Source organism: Thamnophis sirtalis, unplaced genomic scaffold, assembly GCF_051295495.1.
Source record: "Thamnophis sirtalis isolate CommonGarterSnake01/CBP01778 unplaced genomic scaffold, rThaSir2_p1.2 scaffold_11, whole genome shotgun sequence".
Taxonomy (NCBI): domain Eukaryota; kingdom Metazoa; phylum Chordata; class Lepidosauria; order Squamata; family Natricidae; genus Thamnophis; species Thamnophis sirtalis.
In genome coordinates, this window is record NW_028261391.1 from 61,582,468 (window position 1) to 61,608,437 (window position 25,970).

At 38.5% G+C, this 25,970-nt stretch overlaps 1 protein-coding gene across 5 annotated transcripts in view; it reads right to left on the minus strand.

Annotated features, from left to right (window-relative positions):
• The window catches only part of FGFR2 (fibroblast growth factor receptor 2), a 136,847-nt gene that overhangs the window by 56,963 nt on the left and 53,914 nt on the right, over nt 1-25,970 (minus strand). For all 5 annotated transcript variants that reach the window (XM_087725912.1, XM_087725911.1, XM_087725910.1 and 2 more), the window contains one exon: nt 14,560-14,683. In XM_087725912.1, coding sequence (XP_087582038.1) covers nt 14,560-14,683 — 124 coding nt within the window. The remainder of the gene's footprint in view (nt 1-14,559; nt 14,684-25,970) is intronic.

Below are 25,970 nucleotides of genomic sequence, written 5' to 3' on the forward strand. Positions count from 1 at the left end.
AAGTTTTCAGACAGAAATATCAGTCCTGTCTAATCACTAAGATACCATAAATTGAAGCTGGATTCCCATTCTCATTATATTTTATTAGGCTTTTGTTTGTTTGTTTTTTAAGTGTGGTGCCAACAAGTTCTAATATCAGAGTATAAGGACATCCTTTTGCTACCTCAACATTTTTACAATAACCTGGAAAATTCACAACTTCTCCCCATATGCTTAACTTTGCACATAAGCTTTGCACAGTTCTTAATCCTAAAGTACACATTTTTAAATGTTCTCCGCTTCCAAGAAAAGGTCATAAAGTAATAATACGCTGGAAAGGGTAAATGAGTACCAGACCTTTTCATATTCACTTCAGCATTCAAGCGGGGAGCAGCACCATTTTAGTCTCCAAGATGAGTTGGGGATATTAAGCAAAATAAAAAATAAAAAATTGGCCTTCCAGCTGATTGTAAGCTCTGTACGGAGTCACTGCCATGTTGGCTAGAACTTTGCAGTAGGCAAATTGTGCTGTGATCCTCTCTTTGCTTAAGTCATCAGTGAAATCAGATGTGAGAGGCCACTCAGCTCTCCTCACACGATAGGCTGAGAAGGCAAAAGAAATCCGAACAAGGCTACGAGGCTCTTTCCTTCTGCACAAAAAGCAAGGGCATTTCTACGCATGAGGATCTGCGCCAATTCAAAAGCAGTTCCAGACCTGACTGATTTCACAATATTGGCTGAGTTTACATCTCGGCTAGTTTCTGCTTCAGTTGCAGTATGCAACCCAAATTGCAGAGATACGTTGTTGTTGTAGTAGTAGTTTAGTTTAGTTTAGTTTAGTTTAGTTTAGTTTAGTTTAGTTTAGTTTAGTTTAGTTTAGTTTAGTTTAGTTTAGTTTAGTTTAGTTTAGTTTAGTTTAGTTTAGTTTAGTTTAGTTTAGTTTAGTTTAGTTTAGTTTTATTGGTCTTGCATGCCGCCCACTCCCGAAGGACTCCGGGCGGCTTACAATAAACAAAGGAAGGGGATAAATAGACAAATAGACAAACAACAATTTAAAATACACAACATTCATAGTTCCCGTGGGGCTGGCTATTTCAACAGCCCCCCAGCCTGCCGGAACAGCCAGATCTTCGTGGCTTTGCGGAAGGCCGGGAGAGTAGTAAGGGTCCGGATCTCCACGGGGAGCTCGTTCCAGAGGGCTGGAGCTGCAACAGAGAAGGCTCTCCCCCGGGGAGTCGCCAGCCGACATTGGCTGGCCGATGGGATCCGGAGGAGGCCTAGTCTGTGCGATCTGATCGGTCAATGGGAAGTAATTGGCAGGAGGCCAGTAGGCTAGGAGGCTAGTAACAACAAAGCCCGGCAAAGCTCTACAAGGAATTTTTGCTTCACTTGTATGTGGAGTAAGGCAGGAGGAAACTCTGGAATGGAAATTGTAGCTGCATGGAAGTGCCCGTATGACACATTATTGTTCCTAAAAAGTATGCCTTTTGTTTAGCGGGGGAGTCTCAGACTCCTGGTTTAGAGACTGGCAGGCATGCAGGAATCACTGCAAGAGAGGAGCAGCAGGGTGGCCCAATACAGTAGGTTCCCTAGAATAATTTCATAGGTTTTTCCTTTGGATAAGTCCTTACAGTTTTCTTGGCAATATTTCATCAGTGATTTGCCATTGGCTCCTTCCAAGGGCTGAGAAAAGTGACTGGCCCAAGATCACCCAGTTGTCTTCATGCATCTCCCTGATTTCTAGCCTGATTTCTTAACCACTGCACCAAACCTGCTCTCAAGTCTTTATGTAGTTGGATACATGTGCAAAATATATTAACACATTTTTAATGAAGTCTGCATTTATGGGTTTGGGTAGGAAGGGAAAGGGGCGATACTAGCAATAGCAGTTAGACTTATATACCGCTTCATAGGGCTTTCAGCCCTCTCTAAGCAGTTTACAGAGTCAGCATATTGCCCCCAACAACAATCCGGGTCCTCATTTTACCCACCTCGGAAGGATGGAAGGCTGAGTCAACCCTGGTAAAGGGGAGAAATTGGTAGTTTAGAAAAGAGAAACTGGAGCATAAGAGCTAAATCAGAGTTCCTGTGATTCAAAAGTGTAACCTTAAATATGTCAAGCCAATATTCCTCCAACAAATGACAACACCTGGATTCCCCACATTCAGTTTAGACAAGCCTTTGATAAACTATGACAAGCAGCAAAGCCACAACCTCTGCTTCTAATTATTTGTCTACATTCTCCCTCCCTCCCTCCCTCCCTCCCTCCCTCCCTCTCTCTCTGCATTATTAGTGTGTTGTGTTGTCAAAAGCCTATGCCAGGTGTGAAGTCCACAGTCAGGCTTTGAAAGAAAGAACATTTCTTCATTCTCCTATTATCCAAATACCTAGAGGCAAGCGCCAGTGTGGATGGATAGATAAATGCATGGATACCTGCCTGCCTGACAGCCCCAACCCCCTGTCTCAGCATGTCCACCCTTCCAGTAAGGTTAAGTATGTCAGGTTTATTCTTGCTTCTGTAAAGAATCAACAACAGCAAATCACTATGCCAGAATTCAAGCCTCAACAGGCTAAGCTGTACGTAACTCTGACTTTCTTTTAACCAAAGCTGCTTTTACAATTTTGGATCAACAAAGATACATTCCTATCCTGCAACCAATATTTCTTTTAAAATTTAAAAAAAAAAAAAACACCAAAAAACCCCAGATCAAATTAGATTAACATTTTGTAAAAGCCCCAAATTAATATAATGAATAATAGAAATTTAAATTAAAAAACAGAATTAGGGGAAGGATTTACTGTAAATAGCAATAGCAATAGCAATAGCAGTAGACTTATATACCGCTTCATAGGCCTTTCAGGCCTCTCTAAGCGGTTTACAAAGAGTCAGCATATTGCCCCCAACAATCTGGGTCCTCATTTTACCCACCTCGGAAGGATGGAAGGCTGAGTCAACCCTGAGCCGGTGAGATTTGAACCGCTGACCTGCTGATCTAGCAGTAGCCTGCAGTGCTGCATTTAACCACTGCGCCACCTTGGCGCAGGCAATTAATACTAAGAAGGGTATTAGAGGAAATAAGTGGTTTCATTTCAAAAAATCCATAAGCAGAAATATGCACGTAATTATTAAGGCTGCACTCATGTGCAGTTTGGAAAAAATCTTTCGGGCCCACTCAAATGCAAACAGAATATGTCTCTAGCATTCATTAAATGCTAGAGACTCTTTTTTTATGCATGACTGGGGGGGAAGGTGTTGGCGTTTTAACACTTGTAGAAATATCTTTCTTTCAAGTTTGCATGGAAATCCTTAAAAAGTGAGCAGCTTTTTTAAAAATTACAGAGAAATGTTATACTTGATGTGGTTCAAAAAGCACTTTTTGCAAATTGGTTTTGAAGTATGTGCGCTTCTACCAGGTAGGTACCTTAAATTAACTTTAATTTGATCCTGCTCCATTCACTTATTTCCACAGAACAGGAACCATTATAGTTTTATTTAAAGGATACATTACATTTCTACACACAGACACACACACCCACACACAAATATTTCCATCTAAGTTGAAAAGCAGCTTGTGTTTTGGAAACTCGGTGTTCAGCAGCCAACGCTGCAGGCTTCTCCTGCTTCCCACTGTTCAATATTCAACTAACCAGAATCTCCTGTTCTACCCTGAGTTGGCTCCGATTCCTTTTCATCTTCTCTTCATCAGTTTCTTTGCTTTTTCTTTGCTAAACTAGGTTTATCAGATATCTGAACAGGCAAAGGAGGACATGGCAATTGGAAAGGAGGACAAATGGGGATATACCGGTAGTAACTGTTTAAATTTCTTGGAAGCCATGACAAGCATTACAACAGAAAAACTGCTACACAAACACACACACACACACACACACACACACACACTTAGGCCTACAAGTATATAACATTATTTTTTTCCAGCATCGTTTTTTTAAACTTTTTATTTTGTTTATGCAAACATCTCATCTTTGCAACACATTACATTTCTTTTATATAGCAATAGCAATAGCAGTTAGACTTATATACCGCTTCATAGGGCTTTCAGCCCTCGCTAAGCGGTTTACAGAATCAGCATATCGTCCCCACAGTCTGGGTCCTCATTTCACCCACCTCGGAAGGATGGAAGGCTGAGTCAACCCTGAGCCGGTGAGATTTGAACCGCTGAACTGCTGAACTAGCAGTCAGCTGAAGCGGCCTGCAGTACTGCACTCTAACCACTGCGCCACCTCGGCTCTGTATATATCAGTTGCGATTCTTTTATCTGTACCAGTGGTAGGTTCCAGATCTCGGTGCAATCATATATTCTACATATAACAATCTTTATAACATTTGACTCATTTTGTATCCATTTCCTATTATTTATTTGCTACAGTCTATTTCGTATTTCTATCTTTTAATCATTTTCCAGTTTTGTAGTTGTTTTTTAATTTGTTGGTCTTTCTTCCTTTCTCTTTTGCTTTCCTACATTTTTCCTCTAGCCAATTATATCATAAATCCCAAACGGAGTAATATTCAGATTCTACTTTCTCTTTTAATTCTTTTCCCACTTTTGTCCAACCATTGTAACAAACTATGGTTAGCAAGGAGTGTGGGAAGTAATTTGCTCTTGACTGACCTTTCAGGATCTTTCAAAGAGATAAATGATACAGAGTTTATAAAGACTTAATCCGAGCTATAGAATATCTAATTAAAACAAATACCTCAAACTATTCTCATAGACTCAATTTCCTGAATTATTTCCATTCCAACAAAATGTTGATACGGGCAAAGTTTCATGTGATGTACATAAAATGGGGGCTGGCAGGAAAAGCAATGAAGTAAAATAAATATGTGTTCAGGAGATCTGGTACCATGTGTCCTATTCAATGAAGAAATGATATCGTGAGGAAAATTCATTACATCTTTTTGGTAAGGTGCTAGTTGCAATAAATACCATCAAGCAAAGTTTGTCATGCAGGTTAGCAACAAGAAGACATTTATATGGTCCAATTCTTTGGAAGAACTAGCTAGGAATCATGTTTTTATTAATCGTTTCTTTCAAAATGTGTGCATGTTTTAACAAATTCATCAGCTAATTCTTTTAGTTTCACCTCTTATGGTACTGCTTTAAGAAATGAATCGGAGTGCTTGTATGGATATTTAAACACACACTGTAAATTTATGTTGATGTTTCTCAAAATCTCAGGGCAAATAATTATTTGGGCCTGTCTCAAGATTGGGCAGGCATTTTGTCCCCCAAAGATACCATTTGGTAGGCCAGGTGCCACATAGTTAGGTGAGGTTAAATCAACTCACATTAACGTAACTTCTCAAAGTTTAAATATATGTTTTCACATAGCACTCTCTTCGGTCTTCAAAATGAAATGGGAGCATCTATTGCATAGAAAACCTGAACATTTTGCAACAGGCTGGCCATTGGGGCCTACAACGACTCTATAAAAATCTGTGGCAATGCTCATCTGACAGGATACAAAATGGCCAAATTAATGTGGAAACTGGATCGAGTTATTTGGACGTGCAAAGCAAAGCAAGCTGACATGTAAACCTTGGCATGTCATAACTTCCATTACTACAGACCCACCTTGAAAGTTAAACTGGTGCCAGAACTTTGGTGAACAACAAATATATGCAACATGAAATAAACTGGTAAAGGTAAACAAGAAGCAAATGTTAGCAATGCTCTAAGTATCCGTTTTTTCAAACCAAGACAAATTTTAAAACAAGCCTTCCTCCAAAAGCAAAATTTGGTACCTCCAGGTGTTTTGGATCAAATCCTGCAATGCTTACCAAACACTGAAGACCAACACTTTACATCAGGCTCTAAACATTTTTTTTCCTAACTGAAAATAATGATGACTGGCAACAACACAGTTTTGTCTAGCAAGAACCAGACTTTTTTTTTTAACAGAATCCACCTCTACTCTTGAGATAACCAGAGTAGAAAGAATTAAAGCCTACATAACTCTAAATGTTTTTAAATGCCAGAATAGGTCCAAGTGAAACATATTCCAGTAAAGCTGGGTAAATACAAAAGTTTATACAGAAAATGAACCAAGATGCTGGTTTACGCAGATCTAATTTTTTTTCTAAATTTCAGCCATGCATTGGCTAAAACCTGCCTCTTATTTCTGTAGCCACAACAAAAGATTATCACAAATTTGTTGGATTGTTAATTGCTAAGCAAATTCAGCTGATTTATGCCCCTCAAATAATGAGCAAATTGGAACATTACTGTGGAAGAAATTTTACTGCAGAGAATTCTACATGTTGATCTACACTAGCGATTGCTTTTTAAATATTTGCCTTCTTCTTTTTTTTAACAAAAATTAAGAGCTTCCAACATCACCTGCCACCCAAATTGTAGAGATCCAAGGCCCAAACCAACAACAGGAAATGATCCTATTCCACTATATTGTACCAAACAATGTCCTACATTAGTTAGTTAGTTTCAGTTTATTACAGTCATAGGACCAGAGATCTACCCCACCTTTGTGGTGGGAGGGAGGATGATTACAATACAATAGCAGAGTTGGAAGGGACCTTGGAGGTCTTCTAGTTGACCCCCTGCCTAGTCAGGAAACCCTATACCGTTCCAGACAAATGGCTATCCAACATCTTCTTAAAGACTTCCAGTGTTGGGGCATTCACAACTTCTGGAGGCAACTTCTGTTCCACTGATTAATTGTTCTAACTTCAGGAAATTTCTCCTCAATTCTAAGTTGCTTCTCTCCTTGATTAGTTTCCTCCCATTGCTTCTTGTTCTGCCCTCAGGTGCCTTGGGGAATAGTTTGACTCCCTCTTCTTTGTGGCAACCCCTGAGATATTGGAACACTGCTATCATGTCTCCTCTAGTCCTTTTTTTCATTAAACTAGACATACCCAGTTCCTGCAACCATTCTTCATATGTTTTAGTCTCCAGTCCCCTAATTATCTTTGTTGTTCTTCTCTGCACTCTTTTTAGAGTCTCCACATCTTTTCTACATCATGGCGACCAAAATTGAATGCAGTATTGCAAGTGTGGCGTTACCAAGGCCTTATAAAGTGGTATTAACACTTCACCTGATCTTGATTCTATCCGTCTGTTTATATAACCTAGAACTGTGTTGGTTTTTTGGCAGCTGCTGCACACTGCTGCCTCATATTTAAATAGTTGTCCACTAGGACTCCAAGATCCCTCTCACAGTTACTACTATTGAGCAAGGTACCACTTATACTGTACCTGTGCATTTTGTTTTTCTTGCCTAAATGTAGAACCTTACTCTTTTCACCATTGAATTTCATTTTATTAGATAGTGCCCAAGTTTGTCAAGATCCTTCTGTATCTTAAACCTATCTTCTGGAGTGTTGGCTATTCCTGCCAGCTTGGTATCATCTGTAAATTTGATGAGTTCCTCATTTATTCCCTTATCTAAATCATAGATGAAGATGTTGAAGAGTACTGGGCCCAAAACAGAGCCTTGGGGTACTCCACTGCATATTTCCCTCCATGAAGATGCAGTTCCATTGAGGACTACACATTGAGTGCGGTTGGTCAGCCAGTTACGAATCCATCTGGTGGTGATGCTGTCCAACCCACATTCTTCTACTTTATCTAGTAGTAGGTTATGGTCTACCTTATCAAATGCCTTACTCTATCATTGTACCATTTGTTAATAAAATCCCTACTCATAAGGTACACTGATGCCAGATAGGTTGTTATCTTTGCTCTCAGTAATATTGACAGGAGTTTCAACTTTGCATGGCAACATCAATAACAAAATAACAGGTAGTCCAAGCCTTACAATCACAATCAAGACTAGACCTGCAAAATGGTGCAATCATTAGAGTTATGTACTTTTATTTAAACAAATAAAAGTATCCAGCCTCCCCCATTGTCTTTGCTTGTTGAAGTTGGTTGGGGGGGGGGGGAATCACAAATGGCAATCACATGGCCTCTGCAATCATTGCATTTACAATGATTGCTGCAATCATTGCATTTACATAGCAGGTGCTAAACACCAAAATGTTCAACTTGTGACCTTAAGGATGCTATCGCAGTTGTAAGAGGATCAGTTGTATGTCAACTGTTTTTCAGCACTATTGTAACTTTGAATGATCATTAAATGAATGTTCATTACTTAAGGACTACCTGTATTACATAGTAAATAATGAGTTTTACTTCACTGAACTCTTCTATAAGGGTTCTGCCCCCTTCCTCAAGATAGAACCCAAAGACCTCCAACCTGATCCTCACCCTCCAATAGATATTCATCCACTCTACTTGAAACAAGTGGTTATCTTCACTTCAGGAGATATAGGAAAATGACTGAAAGTCATTAAAATTTTGAACTGAACATTGCTTGTTTAACCAAGAATATTCTGCTGTTGTTCCATTTTTTTCCTGCACCCCAGAGGTGGGTTCCTACCAATTCGCACCTATTCGGTAGAACCGGTTCGTCAAATCTACCGAACCGGTTAGAAGAGGTTCCACCAGTGGACCTGGAAAGCAGGCCACACCGACAGAAGAGGTTCCAAAAAATTTTGAAACCCACCACTGGCAAGGATCTTGTAACTTGACAGCTTTAAGATTTGCATGCTTCAATGCCAGAGTTTCTGAATAGCTACTTGGACCAACCTAAGTACTAATTCATAATTTCATATCCGGTCACATGGGTGGCAAGCCACTCCCACAAAGGAGGCCACACCCACAGAGTAGGTTCCAACAATTTTTGAAACCCACCACTGCTGCACCCATGTTTGGAGCAAAATATTAGATTATAATGCACTTGTTTTATTCTCAAATATTAACTAACAATTGAAAATAACATGTATACTCCTAATGAAACTTTATGTTAACTATTGGTATACACAGAAGATTAAAGAGTGAGGCTTTTCAAAAGTTACTACAGGAAAACAATAATGCCCACTGCCAACTTAGCCTTTGGTCAATATCTGGCAAGAAAATGGCTGGAAAATTTTCAGATTCTCTGATATCATAAGGGATTTTCCTGAAGCAAGAAGTAAGAAACATAAGAATTATAAGCCATATTTGAATGCTGTTCTTTATTGTTAATATCAGAGGTTTGTTCTGAAAAGCAGCTAATTCATTTTAAAAAAGATAAATGAAAAAGAGGCACTGTTCAGCTGTTGAATATGTTGAATAGAAACAGGTTAGCCAGAAACAAAACCAAAAAAAGGTATCAAAAACATCACAAATGTTGGGTGTGTATCATTTGATGCTCATCTGCCACTAATTATAAATAAATAAAAATGCAGACAGATGAAAGTGTAACTAAACAATAGCAACAGTATAAGCTTTAAGCTAAACCACCTAACATAGGTCATCAACCCCTAAACTTGTGGGTTGCTGAGATATAATTTTTAAAAATTAATTAAGTTGTCTGTTCATTTCCAAATGTAAAATTGTGCAGTATTTGAAATGGATGCTAGCTACTTCTTTTCACTGCGTTTTGGCATAATGTTCTATAATTTCTATGTCTTTTTGCTTTCAAAGCTATACCAAAACCCACTAAATGACCAGTTGGATGTATCTCCCTTTCTGGAAGAGTTTAACCTACAGTATTAATCCCGCCAAGTAATAATGATGATTTTAACCACACACTGCATGCTGTTCTGTGGCAAACTGGGGTAAAATTATCAGCATCATGGCCTTTACATTCAACTAGAATTTTTAGGAAGAAAGAACACTGTCTCAGATGATTTCAAAGAAGAATGATACCTCAAAAGGTATTAAAATGTGGTTTTTATTCCATAATCTTTTAAAAAAATATTTTTGAAAGCCAAGACCAATCTTTAGTGTATTTATTGCTGACTATAGGCCAATTTCTGAGTAATATATAATCACAGCAACCCATAATTATATTGTTGGTTGTGTAGCATACATGATGGAAAATTCACCCAGCAAACCTCTACATAGGTTTTTCTGAATCTATTACCTAACTACCATATACAAATGTGTTTTCGTAACACTAAATTAATTTTATATCATTATCAGTCTGGACTGATTTTAGTTAACAGTATACACACAGGTGGGATAAAAAGTAGGTTTCAGGTTTCGTTTTATTTATATGCCGCTTTATTCCCAGCGGGACTCAGGGCGGCGAACAAACCCAAGGAGGAAAGGGAAACACAAAAGTACAAATACAAGCATTTAAAAATAGCCAATAGCCACACAGATCGAGAGGGGAAGGGAACTCATCAACCCCAGGCCTGCTGACACAGCCAGGTTTTAACGGCTTTTCGGAAGGCCTGGAGAGAGGTGAGGTCCGAATCTCTGCGGGGAGTTCGTTCCAAAGGGCCGGAGCTGCCACAGAGAAGGCCCTCCCCCGGGTAGTAGCCAGATGGCATTGGCTGGTAGACGAAACCCGGAGGAGGCCAGCCCCGTGTGATCTAATGGGTCTTTGGGAGGTAATTGGCAGCAGGCAGTCTCTCAAGTACCCAGGTCCAATACCATGAAGGGCTTTATAAGTGACGACGGAAGGTCATATCACTAGGCCTATGGATGTTCATAGTGGGAAGGAAAGATATTTAGACATTACAGAATGTTAGGTTTGTAAAATTATATTTGATGGCTTAAAAGCTACTTTCAGTGCAAATCTATACACTGAAAATATCTGATTAAAAGATTCTGATTTTACCATGTTAGTTTTAGCAGGTAATGCTGATTTTTTTTTACAATGTTCATAACCATAATATTATTTTAGAGTGTTATGGTATGGATCATAAGACAGATCTGGAAAAAAGTAAAGTAAAAAGTAGGTTCAGGATTAGGCAACAGTAATACCCTAGGAAGATCCTGGACAAATGGACATTGGTTCCTGGTATTGATGGTGGAACAGAATATGTTACCTGGGGAATTCTGGGAGTTGTCCACATGTCTTAAAGTGGCCAAGATTGAAAAACATTGATACAATTAAAACCAATCAAAAACATGATATGTATAGTTTTGCAGGCTAGACATTGTAGAGTGGAGAAGAACTATGTTCCACTGCCCACATTATTTATTTATTAACTAATTTATATCCCTCCTTTGTTATTTCTATAAATAACTCATAGTCCTTTCTTCTCATATTTTCCCCACAACAACAACTCTATCATGTGAATTGGACTCTAGCCTTCAAAAAACACCCAAGGTTGCAAATAAAAATAAGTCAATTTTTGGACAGAGGGAGGAAAGAGGAAGGGACAAGAGCGAAAACGCCAGATCTCACACATAGCGACTAGTAATCATGATGGAAAATCTTGGCTTTACTATTTACTTTTATGATTTTCTATTAAAGTAGCAGACATAGCAATAAATGACATCACTCTCATTACCATTCCATTCATTCACTCAGTTCACTGATATTTTTTTGCCAAGAAAAATAATAAGGCCAAATATTCTTGAATGCAAGGCATTGAAAAACCTCAAAGACCAAGAAGAGGTCTTCAAGGGGTTTCACATAAATATTTACCCGGGTTACCCTAAATAAGTGAAAAGTTTTAAAAAGTAAAACAGGGGCAGTCTGTAACATCTTTAGAAATAGTTTTATCCCTTTCATATGTATACCCACACTCTTTTTAAAGTGTTCCCACAAAGAGGAAAACTATTCTTTGGAAACAGTTGTATATATTCCATGTGTTTCCTTCTTCTCTAGTTATTGGGATACACCTAACACCTGGCCAGTGAATATATTTAGCTGGGCTTTCTCAACAGCTGGTCTGTTCAGGACAGTGTCACGTGGAATGCTATTCACCATAATTCCTGGCAGCTGTTGGAACTGTACTGTCAATAAACATTGTTAAACAAGTGCTCGAACAACAATGATTTAGTCATCAAGTTATCTTAATTTTTTAAAAAAAACAACCTAGGAGAAAAAAGTATTGAAATCTCTACAAAATCCTATGCTTCCTTGGAATGCTTATTCTGGCCTTTCGTCCAGAAAAAGCAAATGATTTTTGCATTCTGGCAGAGAAATATTAGTAAAATATCCAATGTATATACTATGCCTAATGATAATTGTGTTTCATATCAATAGCCTGGGAATCACAGTAGGAGTATGTCAAAGAAAGCAGGTTGGCAGATAGCTGAGCCAATATTTGTGACCTAAATAGCCTAAAATGTTATGTAACTAAGAAAGAAAATCTGGCAACAGGAGGAAAAATATTGGGCTAGACTAGGAGGAAAGGTATACATTAAGTTTATAGTGTTTTGTATTACTATTTTCTATACCCATATGTAGAAAAAAATAGATATAATAAAGTCAGAAAAATATAAACTATAGATTCAATTGTGACCAGGGTTTAATATTCTGATTCTCGTTATGAAGTGAATTTCTAAAGATCTCCCGGAGTAAAAGTTTCACAATAGTCAATTTGAAAATGTTATTTTAGGCCAGGATTCAGAGCCCATGGTGCCTACTGCTAGACTGAAGTAATCAGGCCAGGATGCCATATGGAGATGTTATTGCAAAATGCAGCCAGCCTGAAAGTACAAGGAATTGCACCATGGCACACAGCCTGAGAGGAGAGGAAGCACCGTTGGAGCGCAGGAAAAGGGAAGTTACAAAAGGGGACAGAATGGAAAACATGTGACTCAATTGTGCTCATGTGCATGAAAGGACAGGAAGGCCACAAGATGGAACACAACAGAGGTGGGTTCCTACTAATTTGCACCTATTCGGTAGAACCGATTCGTCAAATCTACCGAACCGGTTAGAAGAGTTTCCACCAGTAGGCCACACCTACAGAAGAGGTTCCAAAAAATTTTGAAACCCACCACACACACACACACAGACTCACACAGAGAGAGAAAGAGAAAGAAAGGAAGAAAGAAAGAAAGAAAAAAAGAAAGAAAAAGTGAGAGAGAGATGAAAGAAAAAAAGGAAAAGGGGACAGAGAGACAAAAGGAAGGGGAGAGAGAGAGAGAGAAAGAAAGGAAGGAAGAAATAAAGAAAAAAAGAAAGAAAACAACAACAACAACATAACAATTTTAAGAAATAGGAATTCCAGTTTACAAGATGATAAAGTGAGAACAGTGCATTAAACAGCTGTGACAGAAGTGGGCATGGCTCATTTATTAGTCTTATTGTGGATTAACTGTGCTGAAATCATGTTGGAAAAGTGCTTATTCTTCAGTTGGTTTTTAATTTAGCCCAGAATTATATATAGCTTTTAAATGATTGATTTCTTGTTTTCCGAGCATCGGTAAGCTGTTTTTAATTAAAATGGTGTAAATTAAAATAATAGCGTTAAACAATTCAAAGTGTTCTCATTACTATTTTTATATTTACTTCTAAGCACTTATGAAGAACTATATTCCAGTGTTGTCTTCACATTTTCTAAATTCAAAATTATTAAGAATTGTTTTTTTAGAAAACATTAATCCTTCTTAGTACTATAAATAGATCCAGAAATAATACATCAATCTTCTATGGCATCTTTAATAAACATGTTATATATTTCAGCCTAATTTAAAACCTCTTTCATATTAAACTCATACTTTTGTAGTACTAAAACATTAACTCTTCTAAATCCAAAAGCTGGTTTCTTATCTTGGAGCCTTTTATGGATTTACTCTTAAAAGTTGTTGTATCTCTTACAAAAAAATAGAGCTGTGTTTCCTGTATTAAATTGATATTTTGTTCGGCTCATGTAATTTTCACAAAAAAGTATATTTCAATAAAATTAATATGTTTACTCAAAATGACAAATCTTAATAAAATGCTGGGGGGGACAAAAAAGTTCAGATTCTCCTTAGGTGAAAGGATTGTGAATCCCAAATTCTATTTCCTTCATTGTAGAAAGCACAAGCAATTTGGTAAACCAGTTAAGCAATTAACTAGTTAATTGACTAGTTAAGCAATACAGACATCCACACACATATTTCTTTCATTAAATGTCAAATTCTTGGAGACTGCCTGAACAAGTCCCTGCAATATTCTTGGCAAAGTTTCTCAGAAGTGGTTTGCCATTGTCTCATTCCTAGAGGTGAGAAAAAATGATTATCACAAGTTATCCAATTGGCTTTGTGCTTACAGCAGGACTAAAAGTTATGGTTCCCTAGTTTCTAGTCTGATGTTTTAATGACTGTATCAAAGTGCATAATTGCAGATGGATAGATTGATGGATGGATGAATGGATGGATGGATGGATGGATCAATGGATGAATGGATGGATGGATGGATGGATCAATGGATCAATGGATGGATAGATGATAGATAGATAGATAGATAGATAGATAGATAGATAACAAAACCATTATATTCCAAAAGTAAATCATTTTAAGATTATATATATATATATATATATATATATATATATATATATATATATATATATATATATATATAGATAGATATATATAGATATAGATATAGATATAGATATAGATATAGATATAGATATAGATATAGATATAGATATAGATATAGATATAGATATAGATATAGATATAGATATAGATATAGATATAGATATAGATATAGATAGATATAGATATATATATATATATATAGATAGATAGATAGATAGATAGATATATTACTTTCTTTTAAAAAGTATTATCACCACTATATATTACTTACCAACAACATCAAGGTGATATGTGTGATTGATGGATCCATGGATATTCTCAACAATACAGGTATAATTTCCTTTGTCTGATGGGACAACGCTTTCCATTATAAGACTCCAGTGCTGATTCCGTACCTAACAGAATTTTTAAAAAAATAAAAATATTTTAAAGAACATCAATTTTCAGTTTCTCCTTATTAAGAAGAAGGCTATTGTTGCTTAATGGAAGACCTTTAAAAGTGTTTTTTTAATCAACACGGTGGGGAGGGGGGCATGAGAAGTCGACAAGATGGTTGTGTGATGTCAAGTTGTTTTCTTGTTCTCCTGGATTTTTAAGTGCTATGTTTTGTCTGTTTTTTAAAAACGTATGTTTAAGTATTTTGTTGTTTTTAAAGTTTGGGGGCCCTGTATACCACCCAAAGTCATGCTTTGTGAGATGGTCAGCTATATAAATTTGCTGAATAAATGAGTTGATAAATAACCAGATATATAAAGCAGTCCAGTCAATCTACTTAACTTTGCCAAAATACATTATATTTATCTCATTTATTTAATTACAAATTCATACTACTGGCCAAAATGATGTATGTTGTGGAATGGTACTATTATACAAATGACATAATTTCAGATTTAACATTGAGCAATAATACACATTCCTCCCGACCAATTAATCCATTAAATTGACATTTGATGACTAGCTCTTCCTCTATTGAAAAACCAAAGCTGCAAAATGCAAATCTTGCATTTCTGGAAAATAACTGATCTAGAATCCAGTTTCTCAACATCTAATTTTCTCTCCATCAAGCCTCAGGGGATTATTTCTGTTTTGAATAAAACAGCAATCAGTCAAGTAATCTCCAACACATAAAGTGTTTCTCCTTCCCAAAAGGGCTCATAAAACATCATGGATCATCCTCCAATGTGCTTCATCCTTCAATATAAGGCCAAGATTCAGAGCAAAGACAAATATTAAATTTCTGCTTCTTTTCCAACCCCAGTTATTTGTATTACTGTAGCTACTATTTTTTCTATAATATAATTTTTATATATAACTTCTTTTACATATATGCTGTTGGAACTTAGTTATAATATAATACTATGCATAAAATCTTTGAAGTTTAAAGAGTCTGAAAAGAGATGCTCTTTTTTATTTTCATATCTTTTTTTTTCCACAGATGAATATAGTAATGTGCCTTTACACAGAATAAAAGACAGTGATTGTCTTCATAACAAAATCTTGGGTTTACTTTATACATTTTAGCTTCTTATTAAGCACCAGGAAATATTCAGTGAGCAATCAAAGGCTTGGTTTTTAATAAGCACTGCTGCTGTGGTATGTCTTTCTTTCCTTCTATGACTCAGATTGTACAAATGTAAAGTAAATAGTTAAAAGAGTTTACATACAGTCAAGTAAGAAAGATGTACCGTAATTTTCAGACTATAAAATACTCCGGACTATAAGACACACCTAGTTTATCAGGAGGAAAGTTCGGAGCAGCCCATTCGCCACCACAGCGCATGTGCCACCGCCCATTCAGCACGGCCTGTTCACCGGCACCCATTTGCCACCGCTGCCTATTTTCAAACAGCTGATCGGCATCATGCCAAACCCCCCCTTCCCCCTCCCGCCACAATATTCACTTTATAAGATGCACAGGCATATCCAACCACTTTTTGGGGAGGGGAAGGTGCATCTTATACTCCAAAAATATGGTAGATATAAGGAGCCCATGAACCATTCATATATTCTTTCTACATGAAATTTAAGGCAAGTCACTAGCAATTATTAAGAGCCGAGGTGGCGCAGTGGTTAGGGTGCAGTACTGCAGGCCACTTCAGCTGACTGTTATCTGCAGTTCGGCGGTTCTGATCTCACCGGCTCAAGGTTGACTCAGCCTTCCATCCTTCCGAGGTGGGTGAAATGGGGACCCAAACTGTGGGGGCGATATGCTGACTCTGTAAACCGCTTAGAGGGGGCTGAAAGCCCTATGAAGCGGTATATAAGTCTAACTGCTAATTATTAGAGTAATTCTCTTGTGCAGTGCACTGCATTCACTATGTGCAGTGAATCTGGATGGAGTAGGTGAATTGGGTGCATCACCATTATACACAGGATGAAACACTAGCGGCAGAAGTTGTACACTCAACCCCCTGCTGCAGCAACTCAGAATAATGAAAAAATAGGCGAGGCCATGATTTCAAAAGCAAAAATAGAAATAAGCACTAACAATAGCATTTGGATCAGGGGTATCAAACTTGATCCCATTACGGGCCGTATCAGGATTTTGTTTCCCCTTGAAGGGTGAGTGTGGCATGGTTTTCATGGCCAACTAAGTGGGCGTGGGTGGGGTGGGTCACAATGGCCTGTGTCAATCTGTCACCTTTCCTATATGGCACCGCGGGACTTTCGTGGAACGGATCCAGCCCACAAGTGGCATGTTTGACACGTCTGACTTAGATATATATACCGCTTCACAGTGCTTTACAGCTCTCTATAACCAGTTTACAGTCAGCATATTTACCCCAACAATCTGGGTCCTCATTTTACCGACCTCAGAAGGATGGATGCTGAGTCAACTGTGAGCCGGTCAGGATTGAACTCCTGGCAGTGAGCTAAATTTACCTGCAATTCAATCTAACCAATGCATCACCACACTCCTCAAGTTTTTCTATGCACTAAATCCAAATATCCTAGCACAAAAACTATAGGAGCATAAGTATACTTGAAAATATTTCAGATAAGTTCCAACTGTTTCTCACTTCATCTTCAAGTTATTGCTAGTTGTTATATTCTGAGCTGCCATACATTATACTTCCATAATCACAGTGGTGGGTTTCAAAAAATTGTTCGAACCTACTCTGTGGGTGTGGCCTCCTTTGTGGGAGTGGCTTGCTGGCCATGTGACCTGGTGGGAGTGGCTTGCTGGCCATGTGGCCTGGTGGGAGTGGCTTGCTGGCCATGTGTTTTCTCTCTCCCTCTCTCTCTCTCTCTCTCTCTCTCTCTCTCCTTCCTTTTGTCTCTCTGTCCCTTTTTTATTTTTTTCTTTCATCTCTCTCTCACTTTTTCTTTCTTTTTTCTTCCTTTCTTTCTTCCTCTCTTTCTTCCTCTCTTTCTCTCTCTCTCTCTCTCTCTCTCTCTCTCTCTGTGTCCCTCCCTCCCTCTGTGTCTCTCTATGTGATTCTCTTTCTGTGTCTGTCTGTCTGTCTGTCTGTCTGTCTCTCTCTCTCTCTCTCTCTCTCTGTCTATCTCTCTCCTCCAGTAGAGGGTTTCAAAAAAATTTGGAACCTTTTCTGTAGGTGTGACCTGCTTTCCAGGTCCACTGGTGGAACCTCTTCTAACCGGTTCGGGAGATTTGACGAACCGGTTCTACCAAATAGGTGCGAACTGGTAGGAACCCACCTCTGCATAATCTGTGTGCTACTTATATAGTCTAAGATACAGGTTTGATGCAATCTGACACCATTATTATTGCTTTGATGAATATTGCACAAAATTTACAGGAAGCCAATACAATTGGCCAAAATTTACAGGAAGCCAATACAATCACGGGATTTAACAGAAGAATAGAGTTGGAAGGGACCTTGGTGATTTTCTAATCTATCCCCTGTTCAGGCAAGAAATCCTGACACAACTAATATAATTGTACACATGAACTTCATTGTTCTCCTCATTTATCCAATGTAACTAGAGTTATTTGAACTATGTCTGTTAAAAATCTTATTTTCCATAAATATTTTTAAAACCTCTCTGCCACGTTGCCCAAATATTAAGCTTTATATTTAAGAATTGGGAAGCTTTAACTACAGGAAATTCAAACATTATATTGATCGTTTATGCAAGTCAATAGAATAGATATGCAATTTTTATAGAAATCTTCTAAAGCTAGTACAATATATTTATTTCATACTTCACTGTAATATTCTTTGCATTGCAGCTTAAGGTTATGCTCTGCAAATAAATTTAACAGATATGGTTCCACCACAAAACCGTGCCCGACTAAACCGTGTCGCTGACGTCATCAACAGGGTGACAACAGCACGGAGACAGAAGCACACTGTAAACCCTAAACCTAAAATTAACCCCTAAACCTAAACCTAACCCCCCTAAACCTAATCCTAAACCTAACCCTAAACCTAACCCTTAACCTAACCCTAAACCTAACCCTAAACCTAACCCTAAACCTAACCCTAAACCTAACCCTTACCTTAAGTTGAATCGGCTTGCTTTCAAAGCACTATTTAAAGTGCCCTTCTTTCTCCGCGCTGGCTGTTGTCGCCCTGTTGATGACGTCAGCGATGCGGTTTAATCGGGCACGGCTTAGTTGAGCGCGGTTTTGACGGGTCACGAACAGATATACCCTTTATAGTTATCATAGTAACTTTCCAAATAATATTCATTCTATAGTTTTGGTTGCCTATGTCCTTGCCCACATCACCGCATGTTGTATAAACCAAATGCAAATTATTTTAAGTTTCACAGATCTAATATTTTCACAATGCTTGTTGCTCAATATCGATAGATCTTTCAATATAGTAATGTTTAATTTGAGTTATGAAACATTTCTAAAGCATTCTGATGGGTCCTATTCCCATAATACACTTAGTCTTTATAACTCCAAAAAAAGAGAGTATGGAATTCATTCTGAGTGGCTTACGTTTGTCCCTATTTTAATTGAGCACATCAAGGGAATTGTCAACTGCAATGTTAACTAATTCCTACTTCTCCCAATATAAATATAAAGCCATAGAGAGACCTCATGAAACAGCGGCTTGCTTTTCATCTTTAAGACTGTTTCAAAAAGTACATTTTGACCAGGAATGCTACATAAATGTTCTACATAAATAAGTTACTAATCAGAAAGTCATTCATAAATTATAATGCATGTCCCATCAGAATCAGGAAATAAAAATTAATAACTTGGTGGAGGGGAATCATAATTATTCAAATGTTAAATAAGATTGCTTTCCTTGCCCCGGTTATGGAATTGGCAATTTGGTGTCCTCCAGTTGTTTTCAACAACTCAGTTTGAGCTGTTGTCCATACTACTAAGACAGACAAAGTTCACCTAGGCATCCCAAAATTTCTATGGATGTATTACTCAAAGTATATATGACTAAAGAGAGATCTGAACTGTGCTCCAAACATAATCTTTTCAGCAGCTAAACATGCCTAATCACATTTTGCACACCTACTTCAGGTGCCAGAATGCATTTTCTCCTGTAATATAGTTTTTTAAATAACTAATACCCAAAATAAATCTTATTTCTTTGCTGTATCTAATATAAAAGTAAGGGAAGAGGCTGGGGCTTGAGCAAGAGAGTCTTCCAAGGTTTGAAAGGATAATGTCATCACTTGTCTTGTGCATAATGGATTTTTCGTTGAGGGAGAAAAAATCTGAGAGAACTCAATAAGATTGATACTTAATCTCTACTTTGATTCACAACTTAACCCTACTTCGAGCATGCCTAATATTCATTTTCTTGCAAAATGTGTATGGTGCCTATAAGGAAATTACATTTATAATTTCCCAAATTAGTCATCTTATTGTCAAGATAAAACCTTAACAGGATATATCTTTTTTTTTCCACAGACAGGACTATTAATACAGAGCCAAGCTGTTTATTAGTTAATCAACTGTAACAAGCTCAAGATTAAGCAGCATTAATTCTACTTTTAATCCTTCTGCACGACTTTCTTCTAAAAAGTTCAGTTTATTAAATGCTCTGCGATATGACAGTGGAAGTCGAAATAGTCTGGAACTCATAGAAAATATGGTTGTCATTGACTAGGACAGTGTTTCTCAACCTTGTCAACTTGAAGATGTCTGGACTTCAACTCGCAGAATTCCCCAGCCAGCATTCTGGGAGTTGAAGTCCAGACATCTTCAAGTTGACAAGGTTGAGAAACACTGGACTAGGAGATCAATCTTTCCTTAGTACAAACACTAAATGTGAATGGTGTAAATTGCAATCTGAAAATCTTCAAAATGTGACAGATGATTGAAGAGAGAGGGGGGAGGGGAATTTCCATACAATTTTGAAGTCAATAGACTGTCAGCATTCCAAATAACATCCAAAGTTAAATCAGAGTCCAAGGCCAAGTATCCTTCAAAGTTCCAATTTATTTAGAGAGTCATGTTGGCACATCTGTGAAAACCCGAATCTGAAAGCTTCCTGGGTTTTCCCACCCAGTTGAAAGTTCATGATCTTGCCCCCACACCCATAAGTCAATCACATGGTCCAATCTTCTACTGCCATGCTGGCAGTTCCACCCATCTAGTTCCGGTCAGATGCAAAAGTGCAAAACAAAGGATGACCTTGGATTCTAGAAAGGAATTTTATTTTGACAACATCACATTTTACTCCTTACTATTCCTCCTCCCAATTCCCCCACTAATGAAACAGCATAGTAAAATAAGAGACACTGTGGCAGGCCAAAGATCCAGAAAGGAATATGACTGCGGGCCTGACATAGACTCAGTGTTACATGCTGTAGACCAGTGGTGGGTTTCAAAAAAATTTGGAACCTCTTCTGTAGGTGTGGCCTGCTTTCCAGGTCCACTGGAGGAAGCTCTTCTAACCGATTCGGGAGATTTGACGAACCGGTTCCACCGAATAGGTGCGAACTGGTAGGAACCCAGCTCTGCTGTAGACCACAGGTGTCAAACTTGATCTCATCACATGACGTATCAAGACTTTTTTGCCTTTGCAGAGCTGGGGTGGGCATGGCCGGCATACGACACATCTGGCCCACAGATCACCAGTTTGACACCCCTGCTGTAGACACTCCTCATTTAGCAGTTAATCTTGTTTAGCAACTATTCAGAAATACAATAGTAATTATAATTATTTACTGACCAAGTGTGTTTATCTACAACCAAATTTAGTGTGCCTGATAACAAAAGCCTTCATTGTGAAACTGATTAAAGTTTGGCTAATTTCAGGTAGTAACACCTACAGAGGGTTCTAATCGATTAATTAAGGTCAGGAATTGTTTTAGGAACTCAAGATGTTGGAAAGAAAAGCAGCTTGTTTAAGCAACCTCTCCACCTGTGAGGAGAGGAAAAAACCTCAGGGGACAGATCCGTCACAGGACACCATACAAGAAAACATATTTGAATAACAGGGCAGAAACTAATGATTTTCTGTCTGTCTGTCTGTCCCTCCCTCCTTCCCTGTTATGTGATCACTTAATGATCTTTTGGCTTCCAATTTAAGAACAGATTGCAGTCGCTAAGAAAGGAGGATGCTTTCTAAAAACAGATAGTTAATACAAAAGGTGAGGACCAAATTATCCACTATTTATGTCACAAAGTTTATGTAACTTTTTTTTTAAAGAAAAGGAACATGTTTTCAAATTTAAATGCATAGGCTCCAAAAATACATTTTATAGTTGGTCATTGCTAGAGCCGAGGTGGAGCCGAGGTGGCGCAGTGGTTAGGGTGCAGTACTGCAGGCCACTTCAGCTGACTGTTATCAGCAGTTCAGCGGTTCAAATCTCACCGGCTCAAGGTTGACTCAGCCTTCCATCCTTCCGAGGTGGGTGAAATGAGGACCCAGACTGTGGGGGCGATATGCTGACTCTGTAAACCGCTTAGAGAGGGCTGAAAGCCCTATGAAGCGGTATATAAGTCTAACTGCTATTGCTATTGCTATTGCTGCACCAAATGTTGAAGAAATGTGCCAGACAAGAATGAAGAGCTTGACCAAATAATAACCCCAGAGGAATAACACCAGCAGCACACCCGGTAGGTGTGTAGGAGAGAGAAAATAAGGCAGGTAGTTGGACATAATCTAGTCATGCCAGGGTCTTCATGGATGCTTAAGCTTTAAAGAATTCTTAGAAACTAAGTTCTGTTTTGATATTTACATATAACTCATTTCAATGTTCTGTTTTGGGGATCTAGCATTGATATCATCCTCTTCGTTATGATTTTGTAGTACCCTAATACATACCTATTTAATTGGAAAAAAACTATAGGGTTAGGGTATGTATGCATAGAATTAAGAATACTTATCATAAAAAGAAGAATGAAATCTTTAAGGGCTGAGAGATGTATCTGAATCAGCTGGAGACAAGACCATGAGCAGCAACAAATAGACAATTAGCCTATTTACAAAGCCAACAATATTGTATCACACTGTGACATTTGCCCTCTGCCCGACAGACTGGAAGAACAGACAAATGTTTTAATTAAAAGGGGGAAAGGTGGGAGGGGGAGGGGGATACACTGATCTCCTTATCTGATTTTGACAAGTCCTGAGCTCAGTTCAATCTTGGTACACTGCGAAAGATTATATTAGAATAACTAGAACTTCAGATAATAGAACTTGTTCAGTTAGCTAAGGGCATATATTTTTCATTTGCCAAATAATGTATCGTATTGCCAGGGAACTTCTCAACATTCCACATTATTACTTGCCTTTATCTGACTCCAAGATATGCCAGCACTTAAGAATTAGGATAAAGTCAGCCCAGCTTTCCTAGACAAGTGCATATTACGGCTGCACAAAACAGTCTAAAAAAGATTTGCAAAGCTGATTGAACGAGGCTTCCTAAAAGAAATAATGATTCTAGTTCTAATTTTAATCCTTATTTTCAATTTCTAACTTAAAACCTAAGCTTGAAAAAAATGACATTAGATAAAGGACAGGCAGTCCTCAACTTGCAACAATTCATTTAGCGACTATTCAAAGTTACAACGGCACTGAAATACATGGCCTGTGAGCATTTTTCCCATTTACAACCATTTCAGCATCCTCATTATCATATAATCCAAGTTCAGTCGCTTGGCAACTGAGCCAGCAAAGTCCATGGGGGAGTGAGATTCACTTACTAACTTAACAATTGCAGTGATTCACTTAACAACTGTGGCAAGAAAGGTCATAGAATGGGGCAAAACTCACTAACAAATGTCTCGCTTACAGAAATGTTGGGCTCAATTCTGATCGTAAGTGGAGGACTTTCTCTAATGCTATATCACGGTAAGAATCAGGAAAAACATGGAGGTGGCGCATTCTTTTCTTATCTTTCTACCTAGATCAGGGGTGTCAAATTGGCAGCCCGTGGGGCAGATGCGTCACACACAGGCCACGCCCACTCCAGCTCTGCAAATGGGAAAAATGTTGTGGAACGTCACATGATGGCAAGGTGACGTGGCGAGTTTGATACCCATGACCTAAATTGAGATCAAACTAGGTTGCATAACATTGTCATGAGGATTGATGAAAGCAAGCAAAGATAAAATTTTAACTCCTGGTAAAATGATGTTTCGTGCTGTGGTGAGCACAGGATTGTATGTGTGATTGTAATGATGAAACTTCAGAATAAGATTTATGTTAGATACTAGCTTCAGCTATAGTGGTTTCCACCAAGGTCCTCTGTTCCGGCGGGAACAGAGGTTTGATCTAATTGGCCAAAGTGTCTGACAGCTCCCTATAAAAGGGCTGATGTCAGACTCAAACTTAGCTGACAGTTCCCTATAAAAGGGCTGATGTCAGACTCAAACTTAGCTGGATTGTTGCTACTGAGTTAATAATAGCAGTAGACTTATATACCGCTTCATAGGGCTTTCAGCCCTCTCTAAGCGGTTTACAGAGAGTCAGCATATTGCCCCCAACAATCTGGGTCCTCATTTTACCCACCTCGGAAGGATGGAAGGCTGAGTCAACCCTGAGCCGGTGGGATTTGAACCGCTGAACTGCTGATCTAGCAGTAGCCTGCAGTGCTGCATTTAACCACTGCGCCACCTCGGCTCTTAAATAAAGAGCTGTTGTTACCATTAGCCTGTGTGTGCCTTTCCATTACCCGATCCAACAATTTATTTTTACACAGAGAAATGGTTGAATAAAAGAATCTTACAGATATACAGTAGATGGGGTAAAATGACATTAGATTACCGCCCTCCACCAATATATCCAACTGAATTTAAGGAGACGTAGGGACAATATATAGGATTAAACTACTTGTCACATATATTGTGTACAAATTTTTATCACATTTAATCTTTTTACCTTAGATTTAATAAGTAACTTTCTGCCCAGGAACAACATGAAAGATTATTAGAACCACAATCAAGCAGTACAGCATACGTGAAAAGAATCTTCTTAAAAGGCTGAGTGTGGGAATATTATTCCTTTCTACAAAGTAAGATCAATTACTATGTGGCCCTTACATATATTTTTATCTACACATTGAAAACTATCAGGTTATTTAACCAAGCTAAAGTTTAGTGAGCAAAAAGGGTTATCAAAACACAGCTGAGGAAACAAACACCCTTTTTAAATACCTCAGTAGAAACTGATAGACCGAATTTACTTTCTGGGAGGTGAGTAAGTAGAAAGAATAAACTTTCAGTCCTGTATATTATCTTGCTAAGTAGATGGGGTGTGGGGGGGGGAGAGGCAGGGAGAGGAAGGAGCATAAAAATTCTCCAACAGACACGCAGTCTGGTGTGTGAGGCGATGGTGTGGGCAGAACTGCACACTTCAACTTGGGGAAAAAAGAAAAGAAAGCAACGGTCCTTTGAAATACGACCTCGGCATGTATTCTTGAAAAACCTAAGAGTTTCCAAATGTTTAAAGAACAGGCAGAGTCATTCTCTGCAGAAAAATTAATTCTTCCCTGTAGCAGTCATTTGTATTTTTCATCCTGAAATGGCAAAGTAATCAAACAAACAAACAAGAAGCAAACAAATCTATCATTAGGAGGCCACTATGTTTTAAATCAGAGGTCTCCAACCTTGTGTTCTGATACCACCCCCCTCCGACACAGGCGTGACTATTTGCAACTCTTTAAACACAGGAATTACAACTCCGTTGGCTGAAAGCCCAGAGAGACACTCTCGTGCAAGAAGAGTTGCCAGCAACCCAAACCAAACAGAACGGAAATACAAAACAGACCAGACAAGAGTTCCTCAAGACTGTTACGAACGGTTGTGTCCTGCAAAAGGACCCCTCCCAATTTCTCACTTATATACTCTCTTGGGAGGAGCCAAGCCACAACCACTTGGGCTTGATTATCTCTTATGAGTCTGACTCCGCAGCTGCTGCTTCTGTTTCTCCGCCCTCCTTTGCCTGGCGTCAGGTACAAACTGCCTTGAATCCTCCCCACTGCTCCATGCCTCAGGCGGCTCCTGGTGGCCAACCAGCATCTCTGGTCCCTGCTCTGAGTCTGAACCCTGCCCAGGGTCCTCCACATCTTCCATAGCAGACTCATAGGGTTACTCACTATCCGAGTTCATCAGCAGCTCAAACGGATCCTGCTGGGCCACAACACCATGGCAATGTAAAGCTTGGCGAACTTCAACTCCAGAATTATTTGCTGGCTGGGGAATTCTAGGAGTTGCAGTCCGCCAGGAGTGTTGCTAAGGTTAGCGACCCCTGTTTTAAAGGATGCTGCCTTTTAGAGGGACAGGCACAA